The 25,799-nt window shown below is 39.6% G+C and overlaps 1 protein-coding gene across 17 annotated transcripts in view; it reads right to left on the reverse strand.

Moving 5' to 3' along the window:
* The window catches only part of RABGAP1L (RAB GTPase activating protein 1 like), a 786,837-nt gene that overhangs the window by 144,067 nt on the left and 616,971 nt on the right, over positions 1 to 25,799 (reverse strand). Inside the window, exon 1 of one of the 17 annotated variants that reach the window (XM_082437222.1) lies at positions 1,199 to 3,725. The exons of 15 other annotated variants lie outside the window; for them this stretch is intronic. In XM_082437222.1, coding sequence (XP_082293348.1) covers positions 1,199 to 1,366 — 168 coding nt within the window. In that variant the 5' untranslated portion in view covers positions 1,367 to 3,725. Of the gene's footprint in view, positions 1 to 1,198; positions 8,356 to 25,799 lie in introns of those variants that run through there. One more of the 17 variants, XM_082437230.1, reaches the window with a different exon arrangement.

Below are 25,799 nucleotides of genomic sequence, written 5' to 3' on the forward strand. Positions count from 1 at the left end.
GCATTAAAACATATACATTGAGCTCTTCTTTCTTAAATGACAAAGGAACCATATTTCTCAAAATATACCACCCCCTTCTCTATAATTGTATGCTGGTCACTGCATCTAACTTCACCTTGCAATGATAAACAGACTTTCTTCTGGGTGAGAAATCCCTTATGTGCACGGCTACCTAACATGTCTGTTATGATGATACAGGAGAGATTATATTTACATGCAAATAGATACATGAAGACTTACTTAATAATTGTAAACATAAGCATAAACAGAGATGAACTATACTAGAGGGAGCTATGTGAGAGAAAAGAGTTAAATTCAGTCAAGTCAATATTGTACTTTTGAAAAAGCCTCAAATATGAGAGAACCAAATGAGGGAACAGTCTAGAATGGTATTAAACTCCATTGTATAAAATAAACAAAGCAAAATTATTCTTGCCCAATTACCAAATAATGGTATAGGACTACCATAGACCAATTACATTATAGAACAGTTGCTAGGTATAGTTCTCAAACCACTAAAAAGAAACACTGCACCAGTGATTGTGGGTATTTAATTTTAACCCTTGGTAGGAAGTGCAGAAGGGTGATTTTTCTCTTGTTCAGGAAATCAAAAAACAAGCAAGGCAGACTTCCCAGACTCAGCACAGACCCAACAGCTTTAAGCTGTTTCATAGATACACAGTCCGAACATTCCAGGAGAGAAATCTGTAATTTCCTAACCAATGATTTTTAAGGGGCAAAATTCCCTATTAACACAACCAAATTGGCCATCAAATGGAGAGGTTAGAAAGCAAAGCAGGCATAGTCTAGATAAGTCGCAATAATGTCTGGTGTAAAATTTAACCCCTTGGAGACAGAAATAGCAGAATGCCTCCATCAAGCACTTGGGTATTCTGCTTTATTGCTGAGCCTGGCCAGCCATAAGACCTTTTTTTTTTTTTTTTTTTGCTGCCACAGAGATAATGCCACTAACGTGGGCTCGGAGAGGAGAGCCATATCTCCTCTAGCCAATTAAGGAGTGGCACGGACCAGGCTCGGACAGAGCCCCATGCCTGTGGCCACTCAGCACTTCCTTCTCGGTGGAGTGGGGAGAAGGGGAAGGAGACAGGAGACCGCAAGCCTCTCCCAGGGATACAGGGAATTCTCACAGAGGATGGCAGATTCTTTACAAATGAAGTTCAATGAAAAACAGTCTCACCGCCAGAAGCCGAGGCACAAACAGACGATGCCCCATCCCCAGAAGTTCCAGCACTCGACACGCATACTCATTCACCAGCTTGTTCCTCTCGTCGTGCATGTCCTGGGACTTTTTGACAGGAGCTGTGAGCTTAGCAGCTGGGGCTGGGCAGGGCACCCCTTCTTCCATGAGCAGTAAGTAGGTATCCAGAATGAGAACGCTGGATCTCTTATCCACAATTTTGAGTACTGCGGTGGGAGGGGAGCCAGGCTTAGGTCTCCCCAGGAGCACGCACAAGCCAGTCTGTGGTGGGAACTGCCAGCTAACGTCTCCACAAGAAAAACATTTTGGCTAAATTATCTACTGTGCAAGAGCCCCAAAGTAGACTGGAAATGAAATCAAATGCTGATCTAAATAAAAAAAACAGCAAAAGCAAGCGAATGCAAGAAAATGGCCAAGAGTGATGCAGGAGAGTTCACATACATGTGTAAAAATGGACAAGCTGCTTAGAAGGGTCTAGCATGTGAGTGTGTGTGTGTGTGTCTCCGCTGTGTGCATGTGAGAGAGTGAGTGTGTGTGTGTGCGTGAGCAAAGAGCAGGAGCAGGAGCCAGGAAGCCAGGGCAGTTGTGAAGCTGCAAGGAGAAAAGGATGAGCTCATTGCAATCCTTGATTCGTGACAAGCAGCTCTGCTGCTGCTGCCTCTCGCTGTGAATCAGTAATGAAGGGGTAGGGAAGGAAGGGGAGGGAAGAGGAGGAGGTAGGTGAATGAGCACGCAGAGTCTGTCTCGGGGGAGAATGCTGTAATAGGAAGCCAATGGCGAGCCTTGGACAGATGCGCTTCCCCTCCCAGTCCACCTTCAATCAGTGTTAGGCTGACAGTTTAGGCTGTTGAATCTTAAACCCACAGACAGATGAACTCGCTTCTCCTAACATGTGATGCTCACAGAAAAATCAGACAGCCTGCCAGCTAAAAGGCTGACCTTTATTCACTCATGCTTTCTAATAATGGTAACAGATACAAGTCTGATTTTTTTACTGCATATTTAAAGTGGGATGCTCCAATCCTTGTTAGATTACTGAAATCTCTAACAGAACAGAGGCTTAGGAGAAAATGATAGAGTATAGACAGAAGAGCAAGGACCGAACATCCAAGAAACGACATGCCCTCAAGTTGAAGTGTTTATACAGTAATGACTTTTTGCAATGCTAGGATATGCAGAAGTATTTCAGCATTCTGGGAAGGCTAGCTGCAATTAAAAGGAAGATTATTTTTAATGTATTTTTATTTGTTATTGTGGTATAGTTGATGTACAGCATTATGTAAGTTTCAGGTGTACAACATAGCAAAAATGAAGATTTTATAAATACACAATATGATAAAGCATAAAAACCTACAGCATAATAATAAGAGTATACCTTTAAGGAACTATTAAAGTTGAGATTCTCAAAGCAAAAATAACTTTCCTAACCTAAAGACTTTGATAAACACTCAGTTAATAGTTCAAAACATTGTTTTGATGCATTCTGGTCTAATCCTTCCCTTGTAATAGTATAACTTAGAGTTATTCATAGTTTAAAATTTTACAATCTTACTATTAAAGTTTTATATTAATTTCCTTGATGTGAATCATCAGTTTTAGCCAAATCAAGGCAGAAGGACAAGATCCCCTTTAAGGGTAGTTTCTTAACTTTATTCTAACAATTAACTACTATATATTCAGAATCTTGGTGCTAGGTGCTACTGTTCTGTAGTTGGTCTCATATGAATACCAGACCAGTTTCTCCATGCAAGCTGTAGCATGGTGCAAAGACGAATGGGGCTAAGAGAGCTGGAGAAAGTTCCTTCTGAGTCTTAGTTTCCTATTTTGATAAATAAGTTACAGATCTCTGCAAGTAAGAAAATAGAAACATATTTATCAGCATACCTCTGTGATCTTGGTTACAGAAATACATTAATTACAGAATTGGGGATAAAGGGAAATATTGCCTTCCTTAAGAGAATATTGTTTGGTTTATTTTTCCAAAACCTCAGGTAAACAAAACTTTTTTTGGTTAAACATTTAAAGTATTAATTAACAAAATATCTTAAATAAGATATTTATATTTTGCTGTCAGGCCTTCTATTTCTTCCAAAAATGATTTCTTAAAAACCTATACAGGGCTTCCCTGGTGGCGCAGTGGTTGAGAATCTGCCTGCCAATGCAGGGGACACGGGTTCAAGCCCTGGTCTGGGAAGATCCCACATGCCACGGAGCAACTAGGCCCGTGAGCCACAACTACTGAGCCTGCGCGTCTGGAGCCTGTGCTCCGCAACAAAAGAGGCCACGATAGTGAGAGGCCTGCGCACGGCGATGAAGAGTGGCCCCCGCTTGCCGCAACTAGAGAAAGCCCTCGCACAGAAACGAAGACCCAACACAGCCAAAAATAAATTAAAAAAAAAAAAAAAAAACCTATACAAAGTAAAGATTTTAATGTAAAATGATAAAAGCCATTAGAATATGATATGTATATATATATATGTGTATATATATATGTATATATATGTGTGTGTATATATATGTATATATATACATACATATATATATGTGTGTGTGTGTGTGTGTGTGTGTATATATATATATATATATATATATATATATATATATATATATATATATATATATATATATATATATAAATTCAAGATCCCTAAGATTTTGGAGGAAATGTCTTACGGGCTACCCAGGATGGGAGTTGGTTTAGCCAGAAGGGGAAAGAGGGAAGAGGTTCTGGGTCTCTCATTACCCGCGCCCCCTACCCTCCCCCCACCAGCAACAACAGCTTCATTTTCATCTTATTCACATAGTGAAGTTCTGCATGAGATTTTGTTTGAAAAGACTGTGCTACTGCTGTGTAAGTGTGAAAAGCACTGCCATAGAAGCTTTACACTGAAGAGCAAGGGGACATTTTGACTTGCAAAAGAAGAAAAAATTCAGTGATTCCTTAGCTTATAGGATTTTTTATGATTGATTTTTTTTAAAAGATAGGGTAGATGTTTCCATCCCTCTGACTTGGTCTCAAAGACCACTGGCAGAAGCTTTTTTTTTTTTTACTTATATAAACCAGAAATAAAAAATTTATTGCCCAAAAGGAATTAAATTTAAAAATTAATCAAAAGACTTTGGAACTGTATGGTTTGGCTCTGATGCTCACAAAAGAAGTTAAAACTATATGCACTAAATATTAAACGTAATAATTAAAATATGATAGTTTAATGAGCAAACCAAGTTACACTTAAAAGATTTAGGTACATTTAACAAAATGCTGTGTAAAAGGCACTACAAACAAGTGGTCGTGTGTTTCAGTTTTCCCAATCTCTCCATCATCCTTCCCCTCAAATACGTATTATCCTTGAGGAGGTAAAAGGTACAGGTTCAGCTTCAGGCTCTGAGTGGGCCCCGCTGGGATGGAAGAAGTCGTTTTCAGCAGCAGGGTCCAGGGCACACCTACCCCAATGAGGCTGAGGAACTGTCACACGAGGGGCCTACAGAAGGCACCGGGGATTAGAGGAGTGGAGAGCCTGAGGAAGAACAGGAAGAAATGGGGGCAGGTCCAGCTAGCTGCTCCTACCAGCCCCTGAACCAAGACCCCGAACCAGAAGGGGCAGAGCTGGCACCAGTGGGGGGTGCAGAAGATGGAGCTGCTGACGTCCAGGGTTGGAACTAGGCCCTAGGGCTTCATTCCCCGGTCAGGCCAGCAGAGAGCGAGGATGAAGATGAGGAGGGAGCTACAGCACTGAGCAACCACAGCTCTACAGCCACGGACCCAGAACATGCAGAGTTGGTGACAAGGGCGAAGGAGGTGATAGCAAATGCCCAGTGGGAAGATGTGGTACAGAAGGCCCTCCGAGCCTGGCAGGTGTCCCCTGCCTGCCAATGACCACACTGAGAGCTGCCTCATCTCCCTGCATTCCAGGGCTGAACATATTCCAGGTTGTAATGTTCATCCCTGTGCTCCCATCCCCCTTTCCACATCAAGATAAACCAGACTTCTTCTCAGAGACTTATTAATTCAGTTCTATACACATGGGGACATCAGCCCAAGCCCAACCCACCTTAGCATGTATCACTCTATGGAGCATAAAAGCACCATACATACATAGCCCCCTTCCAAAAAAAAAAAAAAAAAAAAAGAAAGAAGAAAGAAAGCATCATCCTTGCTTTCAAAATTTCCATAATTTTCCAGGTTGTTTTCAGGTTGCCCCTTGAGAATAGGCTGTTGATCAATATCAGGTAAAATAACTCTTCTAGAATATCACTTGGCAAAAAGAAAGAATGTATTCTAGCAATTTTTGAAGCCCTACGAGAGTGAGTAACCTCAGTGAGCATTTCCCCTTATGCCTCCCCAACCCCCCAAGTAATTTATTTATTGATGATCAGATTCAGCAATACATACAGTGTACTTATAACTCAAAGATAAATTTTTGAGTTATAAAGTAGTCCAAAAATGAAACTAATGATAGAAAACAAACTCTTCTGAATTAACCAGTTAATAATACATGATTTCTCATATTTCCTTACACTATCATAAAGGAGATTTTTTAAAAATCTCTATAAAGGAAGTTCAACAGCAAATTGAAGATAATATGGGAAATTTGGATGAATGATCCAATGGGGCAGAGTGAGAGAAAGGTAAAGAGGGCCAGGCAGTGGTCCCAAAGCCATGGTCTGAAGAAGAGCAGCCTCACTCTGGAGTGCTAGAAGCAGGTGGATGGTGGTGCAGTCCTAATTAGAGCCCTGAGCTTGAGTGCTCTACCTGAGCCACTCCACTCACTGATTGTGGACATGTGCAGGACATAAATAGATTTCCATTGTAAAATGAAAAGATACTTGACAACTTATGGAACTATAATTAAGAACAGTAAGTGCACAGTAACACACGAAGTAGTTACTTCAAGGGTTACAAAGGTGAAAAAGGAAAACACTTTCCAATCTGTGGAAATCCGGGAGGCATTCAAACACAAAGATAAAGCAGGATGTGGACACCGTAAAGGGAGGAACACACTGTGTGTTATGATCTAGTCATGTCTTTGTTGTCCACAGTAGATACAGACAAAAGTGGGTTTAGACTAGTGGGACTGTCCTGGACCCAAATGTAAGAGTAATGAGAATTAAACATATCTCTAAGAGCAAAGCAGGGCATTGTTTATTACATCATCTTTTAGTCACATTTACTGGCTGAAAGACATGGGTAAGTTACTACTCTCTGGGACTCTGTAAAAAGGCAGTATCACCTACCTAGTCAAGTTGCTCTGAAAATTTAATAAGTTAATGTATGTAAAGGAATATTTCATAGTGCCTAGCACAGGGTGGGTACCAGATAACCAGTAATTTCCTTCATTCTTTCTAGGAAGTCAGGAGAAGAGGAGAGCAAGTGTAAAAGCATTTTGTTCATCTGGGTTAGGGTTTAGAAAGACAAAAGACTCTGGATGTATTAACATTAGAAAAAGAGTTAGCCAATATATACAATGGAATATTACTCAGCCATAAAAAGGAACGAACTTGAGTTTTTGTAGTGAGGTGGATGGACCTAGAGTCTGTCATACAGAGTGAAGTAAGTCAGAAAGAGAAAAACAAACACCATATGCTAACACATATATATGGAATCTTAAAAAAAAATGGTTCTAAAGAACCTAGGGGCAGGACAGGAATAAAGATGCAGACGTAGAGAATGGACTTGAGGACACAGGGAGGGGGAAGGGTAAGCTGGGACAAAGTGAGACAGTGGCATGGACATATATACACTACCAAATGTAAAATAGATAGCTAGTGGGAAGCAGCCACATAGCACAGGGAGATCAGCTCGGTGCTTTGTGACCACCTAAAGGGGTGGGACAGGGAGAGTGGGAGGGAGACACAAGAGGGAGGAGATATGGATATATATGTATACGTATAGCTGATTCACTTTGTTATACAGCAGAAACTAACACACCATTGTAAAGCAATTATACTCCAATAAAGATGTTAAAAAAAAGAAAAAGAGTTAGCCAAACACTGACAAAAGACACTCCTGTAAGACCAACTGCCTCTTCAGTTCACCTTTAAGATTTAGACAGCTAATAATAAGTAGCAAAGGAGCCATGCTCTTCTGAACTAGGAGAGGTAAAACGGCAAAAACTCAATTCTCTACCTATTTCTTTTTTGTCTTCTGATTACTTTTTAAAAGATGAGCCCTCAATAATTTGGCAAGTTCCTAAGATCCAACAAACAGGTTAAATAAAGGTGACACAGTGAGTAGTCCGGTATTTTGGAACTGTAGAATCCCAGGCAACTCACACTCTGCCATTCAAGTCTTGGTTCTTCTCAGCACTGTGCTATATGCTTCTGGAGGTAGAAAGGTACATCAGATGCTTCTTCTAACTTCATGCATTATTCAAGCTACTTGAAGAAAAGGCTAAAATGAAATGTCAATGAGACTGAGCATACACGTTATATCACAGGGAAATGAGTCTCATCATCTTATAGTTGGAACTCAACACATTGAGGAATTAGAGTTCAAAATAAGAAAGTACATAATTAACTGACACCGTGGTGGGTACTTCAGGTAACCAGACTGTTGGAACTCAAAAAGAAAAAAGATTCCTATAAAATATTATAGACTTACTAATTTTTTAGGAATGTTCTGACCTCTTGTGACACTTCAAGCATAACTATTTTAAAGGAGTTTTTTGTTTTGTTTCTGTTTTTCAATAGAAGAGAGAACTTTCCCCCACCAAAAGCAATTTAATAACATTCTGAATAGTCATGGTAGTATCACTATTACCTTATTACCTACTCTTGTGATCAGATTTAAGAACAATGCCTTTATTAATGCAAGAACTTCTTCTACAGTCTCTTTGAGAGTTGGTCATTTTGCCTCTGCTTCCTTATCTTCATTGACAATTAGCTGAAAAGGCTGCCTATTTTTATTACTGGACATTTATATTTGTTTAAAAAGGACTACTTATGGGCTTCCCTGGTGGCGCAGTGGTTGAGAATCTGCCTGCCAATGCAGGGGACACGGGTTCGAGCCCTGGTCTGGGAAGATCCCACATGCCGCGGAGCAACTAGGCCCCTGAGCCACAACTACTGAGCCTGCGCGTCTGGAGCTTGTGCTCCGCAACAAGAGAGGCCGCGACAGTGAGAGGCCCGTGCACTGCGATGAAGAGTGGCCCCTGCTCGCCGCAACTAGAGAAAGCCCTCGAACAGAAACGGAGACCCAACACAGCCAAAAATAAATAGATAAATAAATAAATAAAATTAAATTTAAAAAAAAAATTTTAAAAAAGAAAACCCAATGCAGCCATAAATAAATAAATAAAATTAAAAAAAAAAAAAAAGGACTACTTATGGTAAGCTAGAAATCTGAAGCTTCCAGCCAATCAGTTGAGGCATATATTTTATAACAACACAGAATGAGTCGACTTTTTTCCATGTGATGTTAGTTAAAATATCTGAACACAGTTTCCTTTTCTTGAAGCTAATTATCCCTGCTGCTAACTAGGCCTCCTATGAGCTGGTTTCTGCACCATTCTAGACTGTCCTACTTCCTGCCCCAAGGAGACACTTTTTTTGGACAGTGTTTCTCAATAAAGTGTCAATATTACCATCACTGACATACTCGATACTCTAGATATGATAACAGAATCATGAAATAATGCAACGTTGTTAGACCCTAGAAACATCAAAGTCTAACATGTTCGTCCTACTGATGAAGAGTGAGGCGGCAGATACGTGACTTGCTCACAATCATAAAACTTGTCTGAGGTAGAGCCAGGAAGCCAAGATCCCAGAGCCCCGCTACACAGCAGAGAACCTAGCATTTCCAGCTCTGTAACTTGCTCTCTTTCAATTAATGTAGCCCATTAAAAAAAACTATCTCATTAGGAAGACTGTGCTCCACCATTTTACTCCACATGGAATTGGTCCGGAGCCTGTGCCTGCCATCTGGTATGAAAGAACCTAAGATTCTTAGATCTGAGTTGAGAGGAGGCTTCCAAAAGCCTGCCTTGAGAATAGGCACTTCTAAACACACACCTGTGATAATAAAGCACATCTGCCTTCATAATTTTTAACTGAGAAGCACTCTCTTTTTTTTTTAAATTAATTTATTAATTAATTTATTTTTGGCTGAGTTGGGTCTTTGTTGCTGCACATGGGCTTTTCTCTAGTTGCTGCGAGCGGGGGCTGCTCTTCGTTCAGGTGCGTGGGTTTCTCATTGCAGTGGCTTCTCTTGTTGCGGAGCACGGGCTCTTCAGTAGTTGTGGCTCGCGGGCTCTAGGGTGCAGGCTCAGTAGTTGTGGTGCACGGGCTTAGTTGCTCCGTGGCATGTGGGATCTTCCCGGATCTGGGCTCGAACCCATGTTCCCTGCATTGGCAGGCAAATTCTTAACCACTGCGCCACCAGGGAAGCCCCTCTCTTTTTCAGTAAAACAGAGAAGCTACATCCTTGGCCGCTCGGCCACAGTGTCTACATAACAGCAGCTGTTTTGAAGCCATGTTAGTGATGCAGGCTTAATAATGGAAGCCTATCTCAGTTCATTTATCCCCTCCTCTGGACAGTTTGTATGAGGCTCATCTTTATTTCCAAGTTTAAGCAGAAGGCATAAATTAATGTTAGCAGAGGCCTGTGTTTTAATTTTAAATTGATCAGATTAAAATTATGACATGGAATCTAGAATTCCTTGATGCTCTCAAGCTAGATCAGCATTTTACCTTTGTGTGTGTGTGTGTGTGTGTTTTGTCATTGTTGTTGAAAACAATGAGGTGCTATATTCATCTTGATAAGTTGTGAACTGCCTCTACCTCCTTCCCATGGTCCCTCTCCAGTTCTCTATTAAATTTGCTATCTCTGGCATCTTCGTGTTACATAGAATGCTAGGTGTAGTTTAACATCTGTCACTGTGAAAAATAATATTTTCAGTGGAGGAGTTATATGGGTCAGCCCATGTAATAGCAAGTGAATTTGTCTCCACAAAATGAATATGTCAAGATGGGGACATTCATTTTTTTTTTTTGAATAGACAAGTCCATATTCTGAAATAAAGATGGTAATAGATTGTACAGCCAGACTATTTCCCTCTCCCTACCTCCCACTCATGGCTTCAAAAGGGTTCAGTAGACTTTCAGAGGTAGCAAACTGGTGAGAGTGGAGGTGATTTTTCCTCCACTTTCACTGGAGGTGATTGGATTCCTCTCCACCTCCCTTGTGAGTTCAGCGCTCCTATACACTGAGAGTTGCCACAAGCTGTCTTGCATGATGATAGTAACAAGTGAACAAGTGTGTACAGGTCTTTCCTGCTTGGTGGGCTCCTTTCTCTACCTCATACGCGCATATTTGTTCCAAGCAGGGCCTAACAAAACAACTTATACACCACAAAGTCTTCATAAATATTTCAGTGACTAAAAGTATGAATAATAATAGTTCCCATTTATTTAGTATCTACAACAGCCATAAACTATGCCAAGCCCTTAGAGTATGCATTATTGCAATTAATGTTAACAACAAATTACACTCATTTTACATAGGAGACACCTGAGCTTAGAAAAGTTAAGTGACTTGTCAGAGATCATGTAGCTACTAAGTGGTAACTGCAACTATAATTTACACATCTGCTATATAAGTGTTTTAAATTTAATTTGAGTTATATGAAACAATGAAGGAGGTAGAGTTAAACAGGCTAGATCCTAAAAGCTAATCAAGTTAGTCCAGTGGAAAGAACAGGATTTTCACAGTCCAGTCACTATGAATATATAGAGGGACTAATGTGTCTTGGTTCTAAAAGAAATGACAAAAACAAAGCAAAAAACAAAGCAAAAACTTATGCTCACTGTATCCTGGTGATCTTATCCATACCTTTTTTTTTTTTACTACTACTGAACAACCCAATCCTGAGACCAGCCCTCTCTCCAGAGCCCCCAATCTGTATATCTATCTCCTTGTTGGACAAACGCAGCCTCACACGCAAATTAATCCTGGCATGTCCAAAGTCACCATTTCTTCCCCAGTGCAGTTCCTCCTCTTACATTTCCTGTCCTAGCAAAGAGTGTCCTCATCTACCCAATTATACCAGCAGACACCTGGGGGGTCATCCTAGAGTCCTCTTTTTACCTCCACTTCCCATACTCAACCCATCATTCAAGTCTGGTTGATTTAACCTCCTCACCATCTCTCAAAACTATCCCCTCTCTTCTGATTTGAGCTCACCCCTTAGTATGACATGCTGGGACGTCTACCATCTGCAATACTCAAGTTACTTGAAGTTCCCCTGCACACACCAGGTAACTGCATACCTCAATGTCTTTGTTCTTGCTTTCTCCTTTTCTTGAACTGTTTTTCCCCTCTAGTTCACTTACCTTTTCCTAATTTGTTTTTATTTATTTATTTATTTGGTTGAACCAGGTCTTAGCTGCAGCAGGCGGGCTCCTTAGCTGTGGCACGCAAACTCTTAGTTGCAGCATGCATGTGGGATCTAGTTCCCTGACCAGGGATCGAACCCAGCCCCCTGCATTGGGAGCACGGAGTCTTATCCACTGTGCCACCAGGGAAGTCCCACCTTTTCCTAATTTGTTAAAACTCAACTCTGGTATTACCTCCTGCAGGAACCCTCCCTCAATCCTACGGTTGGGGTACATGGCCTTCCTGCTTGCTCTCTTTCCACCCTTGCTGTCTGTCTCATAACACTTGCAGGCTTATACTTTAATGAGCTGCACTGAAATCAACACTTAGGGTCCTTCTCCCCTACTAAGGCACTTAGAGATAGGTATCATGTATTATCCTTCTTTTTGTCCTAAAAACTTAGCAGAGGCAATTACTTGACATATAGTGGCTATCCCAAAAGTGTATGTTGAAATGGTTCAGCATTCAAAATGGATAAAATATGATTATTATTTATGGGAGGGATAGATAAGCATTTCTCTGATTAGAAATACTGACGCTTCAATATTTCTGAGCCTTTAAAAATGTTCTTCCCTCTTTCTAAAATGTTTTCCTCCATTATTTTTCCTTTAAAAAATTTAACAATCCTGCAAATTGTTGTCATGGAAAAAACAAAAGCTGAGATGTCAGAGAGATCTGGATTTAAAACCACAATTTCAAGTCTAATTAGCTGCATGATTTCAGTAAAGTTAGCCTCTTTGAGTCTCATTTTTCATGAAAAAAATGAGGTTTAATATAGTAATATTATGAAGTTGCTAATGTTATTAACATCTGTGACATTTCTAGCTTGGTAAACTGGCGTGATAGTAAAGATATTAACTAATAGGGAAAGCACTGAGGACAGGAAAGTATGGAGGATGAATGCAGTTAGCGAGGAACATGTGGTAATCCATTGGAGATGTTCCACAGGCCATGGGAAATAGAATCCAAGAGATGGGTTTAGGAATCACTGGTAGCTATGTGCAAGATGGAACACGGGAATAAATGAAGTAAATTAGGGAAATATAGAAGTCATGAAGAGATGTTCTCACAGGATACCTTGCTATTCTTCTTAATCATCCCAGATGTAATTTAATAACTAGTTGTATAATTATACTGTTAGAGAAATTAATCTACCCTACCAGACAGAAAGTTCCATAAGGGTAGGCACTGCATTAGCTTCACTCACTAGTATTTTCCCAGCACTCAGTACAGTAATTACCTATACAAGGAGCTCAGGAAATGCTTACTGAGTTGATGAATGGTTGCATTGCATATAATACTCACCAATGGGCTTTCTAACCATTTGCTTTTGAAATTTGGTGACCTAAATAAATGGTAATGTGAGAATATAAATTCCTAATGAAAATGTCCTGAGGTGGGAGTAAAGATAAAAATTTCACAAGTTCCTGTTGTGGGCCAGATATTGTGCCATCTGCTTCCATACACGATCTCACTTCATTCCCATAATGTGCCGTAGTAAAATCATTGCTAAAATAAATGATTTGCTCATGATTTGAAAAATCAGTTTGCTCCATCTCTACAACATCCTTGATTTCTCAGTTTCCCTCAGCCTTCCAAATCCAATTTATCTAAATATAAGTCAGCCCTGTCAGCCCTATCTACAAAGCTATCTTAAATCTGTCCTCTTTCTCCATCTTAATTGTCACTACCTTGGTCTAAGCTACCATCATTTCCTGACTGGTCTTGAAATAACATCTTACTTAACTAGTCTCCGTGCTTCTATTCTCACCTCTTTTCTTTTTTTAAAAAATTTTTTATTTATTTTATTTATTATTTATTTTTTGGCTGCATCGGGTCTTTGTTGCTGCATGTGGGCTTTCTCTAGTTGTGGCAAGCGGGGGTTACTCTTCGCTGCGGTGCACGGTCTTCTCATTGTGGTGGCTTGTCTTGTTGCAGAGCACGGGCTCTAGGTGCACGGGCTTCAGTAGTTGTGGCACGTGGGCTCAGCAGTCGTAGCTCGTGGGCTCTAGAGTGCAGGCTCAGTAGTTGTGGCACACGGGCCCAGTTGCTCCACGGCATGTGGGATCTTCCCGGACCAGGGCTTGAACCCATGTCCCCTGCATTGGCAGGTGGATTCTTAACCACTGCGCCACCAGGGAAGCCCTATTCTCGCCTCTTTTCAATCCACATTCCACACACCAGAATTCCTCAATCAAAACGATGTCTTAAAACCATAAATCATATCAAATTTCTTCCTGCTTAAAACTTACACTGGCTTCCCATGCTACCCAAATGCCAATGCATTTCTATTCCTTATATTTCTCTGCTGATCTGGCCCCTGCCTCAATCTCTGACCACATCTCCTTCCTCTTTAATATCTTGCTCACTTCCTCACTAGGCTCCAGTCACAATGGCCTCCTTTCTGTTTTGAATATACAAAGCTTTTCATGCCTCAGGGCCTTTATTTATTTATTTATTTTTAAAATTTATTTTTGGCTGCTTTGGGTCTTCATTGCTGCGCGTGGGCTTTCTCTAGTTACGGCGAGCAGGGGCTACTCTTTGTTGCGGTGCGTGGGCTTCTCATTGTGGTGGCTTCTCTTGTTGCAGAGCACGGGCTTCAATAGCTGTGGCTTGCGGACTCTAGAGCACAGGCTCAGTAGTTGTGGAGCGCGGGCTTAGTTACTCCGCGGCATGTGGGATCTTCCCGGACCAGGGCTTGAATCCGTGTCCCCTGCATTGGCAGGTGGATTCTTAACCACTGTGCCACCAGGGAAGCCCCTGACTCAGGGCCTTTGAGCTTGCTGTTGCCTCTGATTTTCATAAGGCTGGTTCCACTGCATCATTCAACTCAAATGTTATTTTGCTCACAGAGGACTTTTCTTACCATCTTATCTAGTGGGGGGTAGTAACACATTAGACTCCTTTGTATTATTTCTTTCATGACATTTATTACTATTTGAAATTGTTTACTTCTTTCTTATGTATTATCTTTCTCTGCAACTGTAAAATACAATGACAAAGCTCACAGGGGAGAGGAGAGAGACCTTTTAAATTATCTTGATTGACAAGTTATTCGACAAATGTAACCATAAAATAAGATTCTTGTCTCAGCTTCTTTCATTAATTCATTCATTCATTTTTACTTTAAAAGATTATTATTTTACCGGACCTTTTGAATCTCTCTTTTCTTTAGCAACCAAGAGTCAACTAAAGTGATTCCTTGACATATTTAGATTTAATATTTATTGCTTCAGCTCCCGAGAGACCCCATGAGGCCACAACATAGCACCTTGTGGGTTTGCTAAGGAATGAATTTAGTTACTCTCATGTAGCAGATGGTGAGTAAGCTTTGCTTATAGAGTCATTCTCAGTTATTACATGTTCTTACAGGAAGGCAGTTATTTTATCTCAATTTTATTAATAAACTGAATAAAAAAACACAGTGGTATCAAAAAAATTAGGAAATTTAAGAGCATATTAGAATATAGTCTTCATGAATGTCAAGTTGTTTCCCCAAATCTATGTCTATACACATTAAAGAAAGAGACGATACTCCAGCTAAATTGGTCTACCTGGTTAACTACAGTAATGCCATGATTAATAACAAATGTTATGCTTCCAAAAAGCCTACTATTAATCTATAACCATCATAAAGACTGGCCACAGAAAAATGCAGAAACCATTTTAGACATGCAAGTAGCTGAGTCACTGTGGCTTTTGGTAAAGGAGAGGTTTCTATATTTAAAAACAAAGATATCATAATATTGGTTTTTAAAGTGTCCTGCAGGCTGTGGATAATATATGCTATATAACTGTTGACTTATCTTAGGAAGGAGGAAGAAATTAAACACAAAACAACCAGAAACAGCCCTTAAGCCCAGTGGGGATAGAGAGGAATAAATGAACCCTGGGGCAAGGGATGAAAGAGGAAATATTCCATTCTTTTTGTATACATCATGAGCCCAGAGTTGTGCTTCGTGCTAGGTAGAATACAAAACTAGCACACAATGTGTTCTCTATCCTCAATGGCATCCTAGACTTTACGGTAGAGACAAGACCCATGAGCAGGACAATTAGGAGGTCCACGTGACATTGTCTAATAAGGTGCCCAGTAGGTACAGCTGAGGCCAGGAGGTACATCTGAGGCTAGATTATGATGAAAATGAAATGTTAGAGGATGCACTTACAGCTGACAACAGACAGGTGAAGAATACACTGAAGACAAATTTTAGAATGACTAATCTGGTAGCATAGGTCAAGGGAGTTTAAGAGAGGAAGACATCGAAGGTACACAAGTCATAAAGCTCTTGCAGTATGCCAAATGTGAGAAAATGAGAGCCTGGACTGGTGTGGTTGTCATGGAAACAGAGCCATGCTTGAATCTGAGAAGCGTTATGAAGGAATAACAGCTCTTCGTTATCTTTGTGTAACTTTCCAAGTATATGTAGCTTATTATGTCCTCCTTTATATAACTCACTGATACAAAACTGCCAACGATGATATTCTTTACCAAGTCAGGGAAAAAGGTCCACCATGGAGAAAACACCCATGATATATGAACAAGGTGGCTCTCTTAAAGTTGCTGACTTTGAGGCACAAAGTTTGGTTAGAAGTTCAACTGGTTTGGTCACTTTCTGTCAAAGTCTAATTATTAATGGAGTTCAAACCATAATACATTAAGCTGAACTAAGCAGAAGCTGATCCAGTAGCACTATTCAGTTGTCTAGGGACACCCTGATTATCACCGAATGGGCAGTAAGTGAGAATGTAAGGTCTAGTAAGCTGCCTTCTCTAAAAAAAAAAACACTTCATATGCAGCTCCTTTCCTTAAAATTGAAGAAAGAACATGACAGGGAAGTTTTTGAGAGGACGAGAAAGAGAGAGAGAGAAAATGGAGAACAGCAATGACTCCTAGTATCTTGGCAAGTCTCCCTGACGGCACCTGGAAAATGCTGCTGAGTTTGCCGCTCCCTTTCCATCCCCACTGTTACAGCCTTGGGTAAAGAAGCCTTCATTACTTCTCCCCTTAACAGTCTTCTAACTAGTCTCCAAATTTATTACCAGTCTCTTCACATTTCAGTCTCTTTCTCTCACTGTCTTCAAAATTATCTTCCTAAAATATCCTATCTGACCCTGTAACTGTTTAAGGGTACCCTCTGGCCCACAGGTTCAATGGCTAGTACTCAACCCTAACCATAAGACAACTTTCAGACAATCTAGACATATCCTACCTTTCCAGTTACATCTGTTACCTTGACCCTTCATGCCCAATGTTCTCATGGAGCTTCTTCCCCAAAGTGTTGTATTTTATGACGTTTCTGTTCCTTACATATGCTGTTCTCTTTACCTGAAATATCACTCCTTGTCTTTTCTTGCTAATCTTTCAAGACTCAAATGTCATTTTCTTTTTCAAGTAATCCTTGTCATTACCTCCCTCCTCCACCTTTTCATCCTGTCCCATTTGTTCCTGACTGCATTTGTACACCTGTCTGTCTCCCCTACTTCTCTGTGAACCCCTCGAAATTAACTACAACATACTCAGCATTGCATTTCCACTACCCAACAGCTCCTAGTCAGGCGGTCACAGATCATTCAAATAAATGTTGAGTAAATGAATGAATGACTGAATCTCAAATGAAGAAGTGAGTTATGAATAGATTAAAATGTGAGCTTAATTTTTAAAAAGACATGTATTAAACTAGAGGATGGTAAGTATGTATCTCTTATTTAATGTCTAAATTTGTAAGAAGAAAGGTCAAAATGAGAGCAAGTGCAATGTTTATGGATTTCAAAAGAAGAGAGGGAAAATACTGACATAAGAAAACAGTGTAAATGCCATAAGAAAACAAATAAAACTCAATGTTATTTAGCAATTTGCTCACTCTCATTTGATAGTTCCTTCAGAAACAAATAAATTTGATTTGGGGAGGGTAGGGGCTCAGTCATCAGACTGGCTAGCTCTCTGGAGGTGGATCAATGGACAGATCTACGTACTTTGCAGAAGGGACACAAATGAAAGTCCAGAAGTTACTGTTTTAGTTTGAATTTTAATGCGTAAAATATATTGAGAAGGGGAGTGTTAAATAAAACAACATGTTCCATTTCACATGGAAACAAAGTATAAGTGCTGATGGAAGTAGTGACTTATCTGGCTATAGGTAATAAGTATGCAAAATCAAATCATTAACGGTTCTCAAACAACAGTTTCTAAGCAATGCCAACATGCACCCAAACTAATATTAGTATAAAATACACCTTTAAAAAAACATCTGGGGCTTCCCTGGTGGCGCAGTGGTTGAGAATCTGCCTGCTAATGCAGGAGATACGGGTTCGAGCCCTGGTCTGGGACGATCCCACGTGCCGCGGAGCAACTAGGCCCGTGAGCCACAACTACTGAGCCTGCGCATCTGGAGCCTGTGCTCCGCAACAAGAGAGAGGCCGTGATAGTGAGAGGCCCGCGCACCGCGATGAAGAGTGGCCCCTGCTTGCCGCAACTAGAGAAAGCCCTCGCACAGAAACGAAGACCCAACACAGCCAAAAATAAATACAAAAATAAATAAATAAAAAAGATTACTATTTAAAAAAAAGTAGTAAAAAAGAAACATGAAATTGTTAAAAACAAAACAAAGCAAAACATATGATTGACAAGTTAATGTGCCAAGAAGGCAGATGCTCAGAATTTAGTAATAACAGGATTGAGAGCAAAGTCAAGAAAATGACACAGAAATCACTGTGGTAAATGGAAGACACTTCCAGATGTCTCCCCTACAAGCCATTACATTTAGAGAAGATAAAAACTACAAGTAGGGGCTTCCCTGGTGGCGCAGTGGTTAAGAAACTGCCTGCCAATGCAGGCAACATGTGTTCGAGCCCTGGTCTGGGAAGATCCCACATGCCGTGGAGCAACTAAGCCCATGTGCCACAACTACTGAGCCTGTGCTCTAGAGCCTGTGCTCCGCAACAAGAGAAGCCACTTCAATGAGAAGCCCATGCACCGCAATGAAGAGTAGCCCCCGCTCGCCGCAACTAGAGAAAGTCCACGCACAGCAACGAAGACCCAATGCAGCCAAAAATAAATAAATAAACAAATTTATTTTTAAAAAAACCTACAAGTAAATGGGTAAGATATCTGAAATGGAACCAGCCAGGCTAGATAAACAATGTAACCGAAGAATTAAGTTCCAAATTCCATTTGTTTCACATTTGCATATAGTTTTTTTTTCTTTCCCACCAGTGATACTCCAGGTTATAATGCTCTGATCATGGGATACCACAACATTTAAATCAAAATTGAAAAATCTAGCCAACCTTCAAGAACTGAAAATCTAATGCATAAGCATTCCACTGTATGTAAGACAATGGGCCCTAAGAGCAGGTGTAACTGCTCTAAGGCTTGTGGTCTGCCCATAACCCTGGAGAAGCAGTGCAGGTTGTAGACCCGACAGAGTGAGTACTTGAATACATGCACTCAAAAGCTCCCGCAGGGCCTGAATGGTCCTGTTCTTAAAAGAGGCAGGCCTTACTCCTTTAGGTATCCAAATACCACTGTCAATTCTGCTATCTTTGCTCTGAAATGCGAACACATTTATTTTCCAACAGGAATGCATCATCTGTAAGTGTGCTCAGCAAGAACTTCTTTGATTTCTTCTCTTTACCTTAAAAAATTGCCTAAACATAGCATAAAATACCAAGTCATGATAATCACAATTATACATATAATCCCTTTACTAACATTGCTTATTTTATTAAAGTGGTAGTTGAATGAAAAACTAAACAATGTGAGAGTAACATTTAATTCTCTATTTTAACATCACTTATCTGGAAATATTTTATTTTGAATACTGCAGTATATTCCATCCAATGAGAAAAAAAAAGAACTTTCCAAGAGCCTGCTTAAATGTCACCAAAACCAAAATTGGTCCTATTTGAAGCATACCAACTTCCATAATTTTATAATTAAGGAGAAGGCATTTATTTATTTAAAAAATTTTTTTGGCTGTGCAGTGTGGCTTGCAGGATTTTAGGTTCCCGATCAGGGATTGAACCTGGGCCGCCACAGTGAAAGCACCAAGTCCTAACCACTGGACCGCCAGGGAATCCCCTAGGAGGAGGCATTTATAATTAAGAATAAATTGACATACTCAGCTTCTTCCAAGGCTCATCTTTTAAAATGGAGCTGGCTTACCCATGCAAGGCTTGCAGAATATGTCAAAGTCTAGTAGCAGATCAGCACCCACTCTACTACCCATTCCCTCATACTCTCCTCCCACCTCTGGGCTCCCTATCTCTGGGCCGCCCTCCTTTACACTTATTTTGATTTGCATCCAGGCAGGTCTGTCTATTCTTGGCTTTGTACTCAGGTTCCTAAAACTCACCTCAGGCCAGCCTTACCTGATGGTCCAGGCTTGTTTCAGTTACTTCCTTCAGTTCATCTGCTCAACTCTCCACTTTTACAGTGTAATAATACCACCTCTGGGTAGATGATACCCCCACTACCAGTCCCACACCTGCTGGGATCAGTCTCTCCCACTTCCTACCACAACACGGGAGCAATCTCAGACTGGTGATTTTGAGGTGATGTCAAAAAAGAAAAGAAACCTGAGATAAGGTAAATACAATAAATTAACAAAGAGCACTAAAGTGAAAGGAGACTAGAGCAAGAGTAGTCAAATCTATAGTTATTCAAATAAAAGAGAAAAATACCAAAGATGCAAAGATATGTACTGATCTCTCAATTATCAACAGAGAAAGGTGGCACTAATTTCAAACTAAGGATTAACATAGATTCGAATGTGTATTGTAATTCTATTTGAATAGCTCATATATTAGGAAAAACCTTAGTTTAACGATTGAAGCCATTCAGTGAAGAACTAACTCAGAAAGAGCTAGGAATGCACTTAGATTTCTTATCTGATATTCTCTCATAGCTTCACTCCAATCTAGCATACCCACAAAAAAGTGTAATCTTGCTCATGATGCAAAGTGCCACCTACACAGAGAGGCAGAGCTGACCCAGGGGAGAGTAACAAATGAACAAGCTAGTTTCAAAGAGCTTCCCTCAAATTCTTTAAACAGCATTTAAGTAAAGTAAAGCAGGTATTCAAAAGCACTTACTCTACAAGAATTAAATCACAAGCCACTGCAGCCGCTGACCTTCGACACACCCTCAAAGGAGTTCGGGGTGGAGGTGAGGAATGAGGCACTCTGTGCTCTGGGGAAAACTGATGGAACAGGCCTTCAGAGAGTTGGATGTTTTCAGGATAAGGTTTTATAAGCCCAATTTCTTGCATCTTCTCGTATCTAGAAAAGCACTAGAATCATTAATGGAGACATCTGCTCCTCATGACTAGCAGCAACCTTCACGTGAGTAGCAGCAGCCTTCTGCCAAAATGTGAGTTTGACTGCACGTATCCCCCTTCACCAAAATCACATATATACTGACCTCCCCCTTTACCACCTCGGAGCAGTTCCTCAGAGCTCTCTGAATGGCTGCATCCCGGGCTAGAGTCCGCATTTTGCCCCAAATAAAACTTAACTCACAACTCTCATGTTGTGCTTTTTTTTTTTTTTTTCAGCCAACATAAATAAGCTATAACACAACAGTATTTCCTGAGAGTTATCTCTGTTTAGGATGGTAATGTAAAAATGGAGTAAGCTCAGTGATAATCAGAGGTTAGATGTGAGCTGGACCTGAAAAACACGTAGATTCAGAACGTCTGAAAGGCTATTCCCAGACAGAAAGCAGACAAACCCAAGGTGTATGAGGCTAATCTGAGTCTACTTCTAGTTTAGCCAGAGTAGAGATAGGTGATGAGATTAGAACCACCCATGTGAATAGAGTGTGAAAGGTTTTCAGGAATAGACTAAGGTATCTGAACTCCATTTTCAAACTTTAAGAATCAGTGAAGTCCTATTAAATATAGGAAAAGAGGGATGGAAACAGTGTCTCAGCCTGTACTTGACACCAATAGCATTAACTGAGGGAAATTTTAATCAGTGCATAATTATTTAAGTTAAAAATATTTAATTTGGGACACATGAGACTTTTGTATTCAAAAGAAAGAGTTTTCAGCATATATAAACTATGTGAAAAGATCTGTATTTACTGGATAAACAGTTAACAAATATTAATCAAAAGAAGAAACGGTTAGTGTGCTTTCCTTCTCTCCAATATAACACTTGAAAACAAAGCATAGATCTTTAGGGAAAAAACAAATCTACCTCAAATATTGCTTTCGATGAGGTGCAATCTACTTAAATACAACAACTGCAAAAGGGATGAGGTTAATCCTTTGGTCCTTTGCTACTCTGTGCATCAATCCTGGAATTAGGGATGCTTGCTGAACATGCAGAAATGCACTTGCCACTCTGGGGAATAAACAGTAAGCTTCAGACTGTTTCTAAGAAATAAATAGACTACCTGGAGAATGCAGAACAAATATATATGAAATATCTAAATAAAACCAAAGAGCGAATGATACATTTTGTAACTGCAGCAGATGCTCATTTCAGGCAGAAAGAGTCAGGAGCCATTCTTTAAAGGAGGTAGGATTTAAGCTTGAACATAGGGGCTAGAAGGGCACTGTATAAAAAGAGAAAAGGGGACATGATGTGTAAAATAAAGATGGTTTCAGGATACAGTGCTAGAGTTTAGCTCAAAGACTTTCAATGACAGAATGAAAAGATGAATATAGCATAAGAATCAAGGACATGATAACAGATGTGCAGATCATTATCTATGTAAATAGCGCCCCCTGAAGTTGTGTGTATATAAGCTGCCTTACCCACACATGAATAATGATAATAATAATGAAAAAGAAATATCAAAGGCCTCTGAAAACTTTATACAGGGTGGCTAAAGATATAAAATTGACACTTGAGCTAGGACAAAATTTAGGAATTATTTTCTTTGGAAAATGAATTTATGCAATGCACAAATGCAGAAGGCCCAAAGACATATCTATTGCTAAGGAAGCTAAGCTAAGGAAGAAGAGGACCCCACCAAAGGGGTGAGCAGAGAAGTAAGGGTTCTGAACAGTAGAGAACTGGGGAAGAACAGAATGGTACCATCTCTGCAGAATGCTTTTTTCCCCCACGAAATCTTCTGTTCATATACTCAATCAGCTGTTTTTCTGAGCAGTTTCTATGTCTTAAGACACAAGATTAACATACCATTTTGTTCAGTTGTTGGAATTTAGTACCCATGTGTCCATGCTTCAATTTCTCCAGTTATTAAAAATTTCAAGTTGTAAAATTAAACATATTGTGCAAAGAGTACCCTTTAATAGATACAGGGCTATTCAGGTGATCACTTTCTTCTTGAGCAACCTTTGGTAGTTTGTATTTTTTGAGGGATTTGTCCAAGTTCTCAAATTTATTGTCATAAAGTTGTTCACAATATTCTTTTATTAATGTTTGTAGAATCTGTAGTGATGTCACCTTTCTCATTTCTGTTACTGGTAATTGTGTCTTCTCTATTTTTTTTTCCTGGTCAGTCTGCTTAAAAGTCTTATTAGGTACATAAACGTTTATCATCTTGACATGTGTTCTCTATTTGTTTGATCTACTCTTTTCCCCTTTTCCTTTTTTTCCTGCTTCTTTTAAATATTTTTTATGGTTTTATTTTATTTTCTTTGTTGGCTTTCTAGCTATAACTCTTTGTTTTGTTATTTTAGTAGTTGCTTTTGAGTTCCTTTAACTTATCACCATCTACCTTCAAGTGATATTATACACTTCACATACAGTATAAGCGCTGTACAATGGTCATACTAGCACTTCTTCCCTCCTGGCTTTTATTCTATTTCAGGTATCCCCTGCTTTTTGAAAGTTCACTTATGCCACTTCACTTTTACTAAAGACCCACATTAGCACCTGCTTTCGCTAACTAAAGAAATCCAAAGAGGACCTTCACTTTCACAAAAGTGAAGCAAGCCGAGCTGTTATGGAGGCAGCACACACTCCGAGCAGGGAAAGTGGCACCGGCAAGCTCCTCCCTTGGGAACTATACTCAGCATCTCAGCGTCAAGCTACCATAGCTTTGAACTGAGTCTGTGAGCATCTGTGCTTCATCTCGATTATCCCTCAATACAGTGTTATTATTTTTGTTTAAACAGTGAATTATGTTTTAGAGACAATTAATATGAAAAAAGTTTTATATATTCACCTTTCAGTCACAGGATTTCCTTTAACATTTTTAATAACTCATATCTGCTATTACGAATTCTTTCAGGTTTTGTGTGTCTGTAAAAGTATTTTGCCTCAGTTTTTAAGAAATAAATTTTCCCTTTTTTTTGGTTACATACTTTAAAGATGTTGTTCCTATGTCTTATTGCCTGCATTGTTTCTAAAGAGAAATCTGCTTAATACCGATCTTTATTCTTTCGTTAGATATTGAGTCTCTTTTCCCTGTCAATTTAAAGATTTATCACTGGTTTTGAGCAATTTGATTATGACATGCCTTGGTGCAGTCTTATTCATGTTCCTTTTGCTTGGAATTTAACTGAACTCAGATCTGTGGGTTTATAGTTTTCATCAAATTTGGAAAAATATCAGCCACTATTTCTTCAAATGTTTTTCTGCCCCTTCCCCCTTGCTTCTTCTTCAAGAACCCCAATTACATATCCAGGAGGCTTTTTGAAGTGTCTCACAACTCCTTTTTCCTTTCTTTCTTTTTAAACATTCCTTCTTTAAATTCTGCATAGTTTCAATTGCTATGTCTTCAAGTCCATTAATCTCTTCTTCCATAATGTCACATCTGCCATTAATCCCATTTAATATATTTCTTAGCTCTATTAAACACAGTAATTTTTATATCTTGAAATTCAATTTGTGTCTTTTCAAAATATTTTCCATTTTTTCCTTAACTTTTTGAACATATGAAATAAAGTTATAATTAGTGTGTTAATGTCACTGCTAATTATAACATGTGGACCTATTTTGATCAGTTGGTTTTTCTCTTCACTGTGGATCAAAATCTGCTTTGACCACATAGATGAAGATGATTCGAAGAGGTTATAAAGTAATGTTTCATAACAAGCGGTGATTTTGCCCCCCGGGGGACATTTGGTATTGTCTGGAGACTTTCTGTCTTCACTGGTGAAGTACTACTGGCATCTATCAGATAGAGGTCAGGAATACTGCTAAACATCCTATACTGCATAAAACAGCCACTCATAACAAAGAATTAGCTGGCCCAAAGTGTCAGTAGTACTGAGTTTGAGAAACCCTGCTATAGAAAAATAGGATGAAAGGAACTCAGGTCCCTGAATGATCTGATGGAACTGAGCTGCATGCAGGCCTGGACCACCAGCCTATTTCTACAGTCTGTCACATTAAAAACAAAAACAAAAACAAAAACAAAAACAAAAAACCTTCTTTTGTATTTAAGGCACTGTATTTTGGGTTAGTACAGCAGTTTAGCCTATACTCTGATGCAGAAATTGGTACCCGGGAGTGAGGTGCTGCCAAAATTAAAACTTAAAACTTAGGTTCTCCGGCTTTGTGTCTGAGTGAAAGACAAGGCAAGAGAACATATATGGCAAGCTGGTAAACTGGTGATCCTTTTTACGCCATGTCACAATATTGGTAAAACTGTTGGCCTGTGATAACTTAAAAGGCAGACTATTACGTGTCTATGATACCTATCACTCTAGAGAAAGTGGTTGGAAAGTGGTCTATAAACTAAACTGCTCGAGTACAGTGATCTGAGGCCTCAGAGCTGGAAAATCTAACTTGTCCCCCCACTAGAAGGATAAACAGGCTCTATATTTTTCCATAAGTATCTCTCATTACAACTTCTCAGCCAAAATACAGAGACAGCCAAGAGGCGAAGATCAAATTAAGGGTGTTGCCTTCCCACCCAAACTTGTGGTTTTAGCTGGCCTTAGTGAAACCACTATTAAAATGGGGGAAGAAGAGAATGGGCCACTAAAAACAAACAGACGAACAAATAAGACAAGAAGACTTAAGAACTATGTCTAGAGGAAAGCTTTGGGTCTGTTTACTCATAATGAACTGATTGCAACCAAAAAACCAAAAGCCTACAAAACTATTGAGGGAATTAATTTCTAAAAGAAATCAAAAGGCTGGCCTAAAAAAACCCAGCCTATTTATTTGATCACTAAAACAACTCTCAGGCTTCCAAATATCCACAAATAGGAGGCAACCTCTGAAAACTGCACAGCTTCCAAGGAGAGTGTACTCTCAAACACTAACTTAGATGTC

Source organism: Balaenoptera physalus, assembly GCF_965194825.1.
Source record: "Balaenoptera physalus genome assembly, chromosome: 1".
NCBI lineage: Eukaryota > Metazoa > Chordata > Mammalia > Artiodactyla > Balaenopteridae > Balaenoptera > Balaenoptera physalus.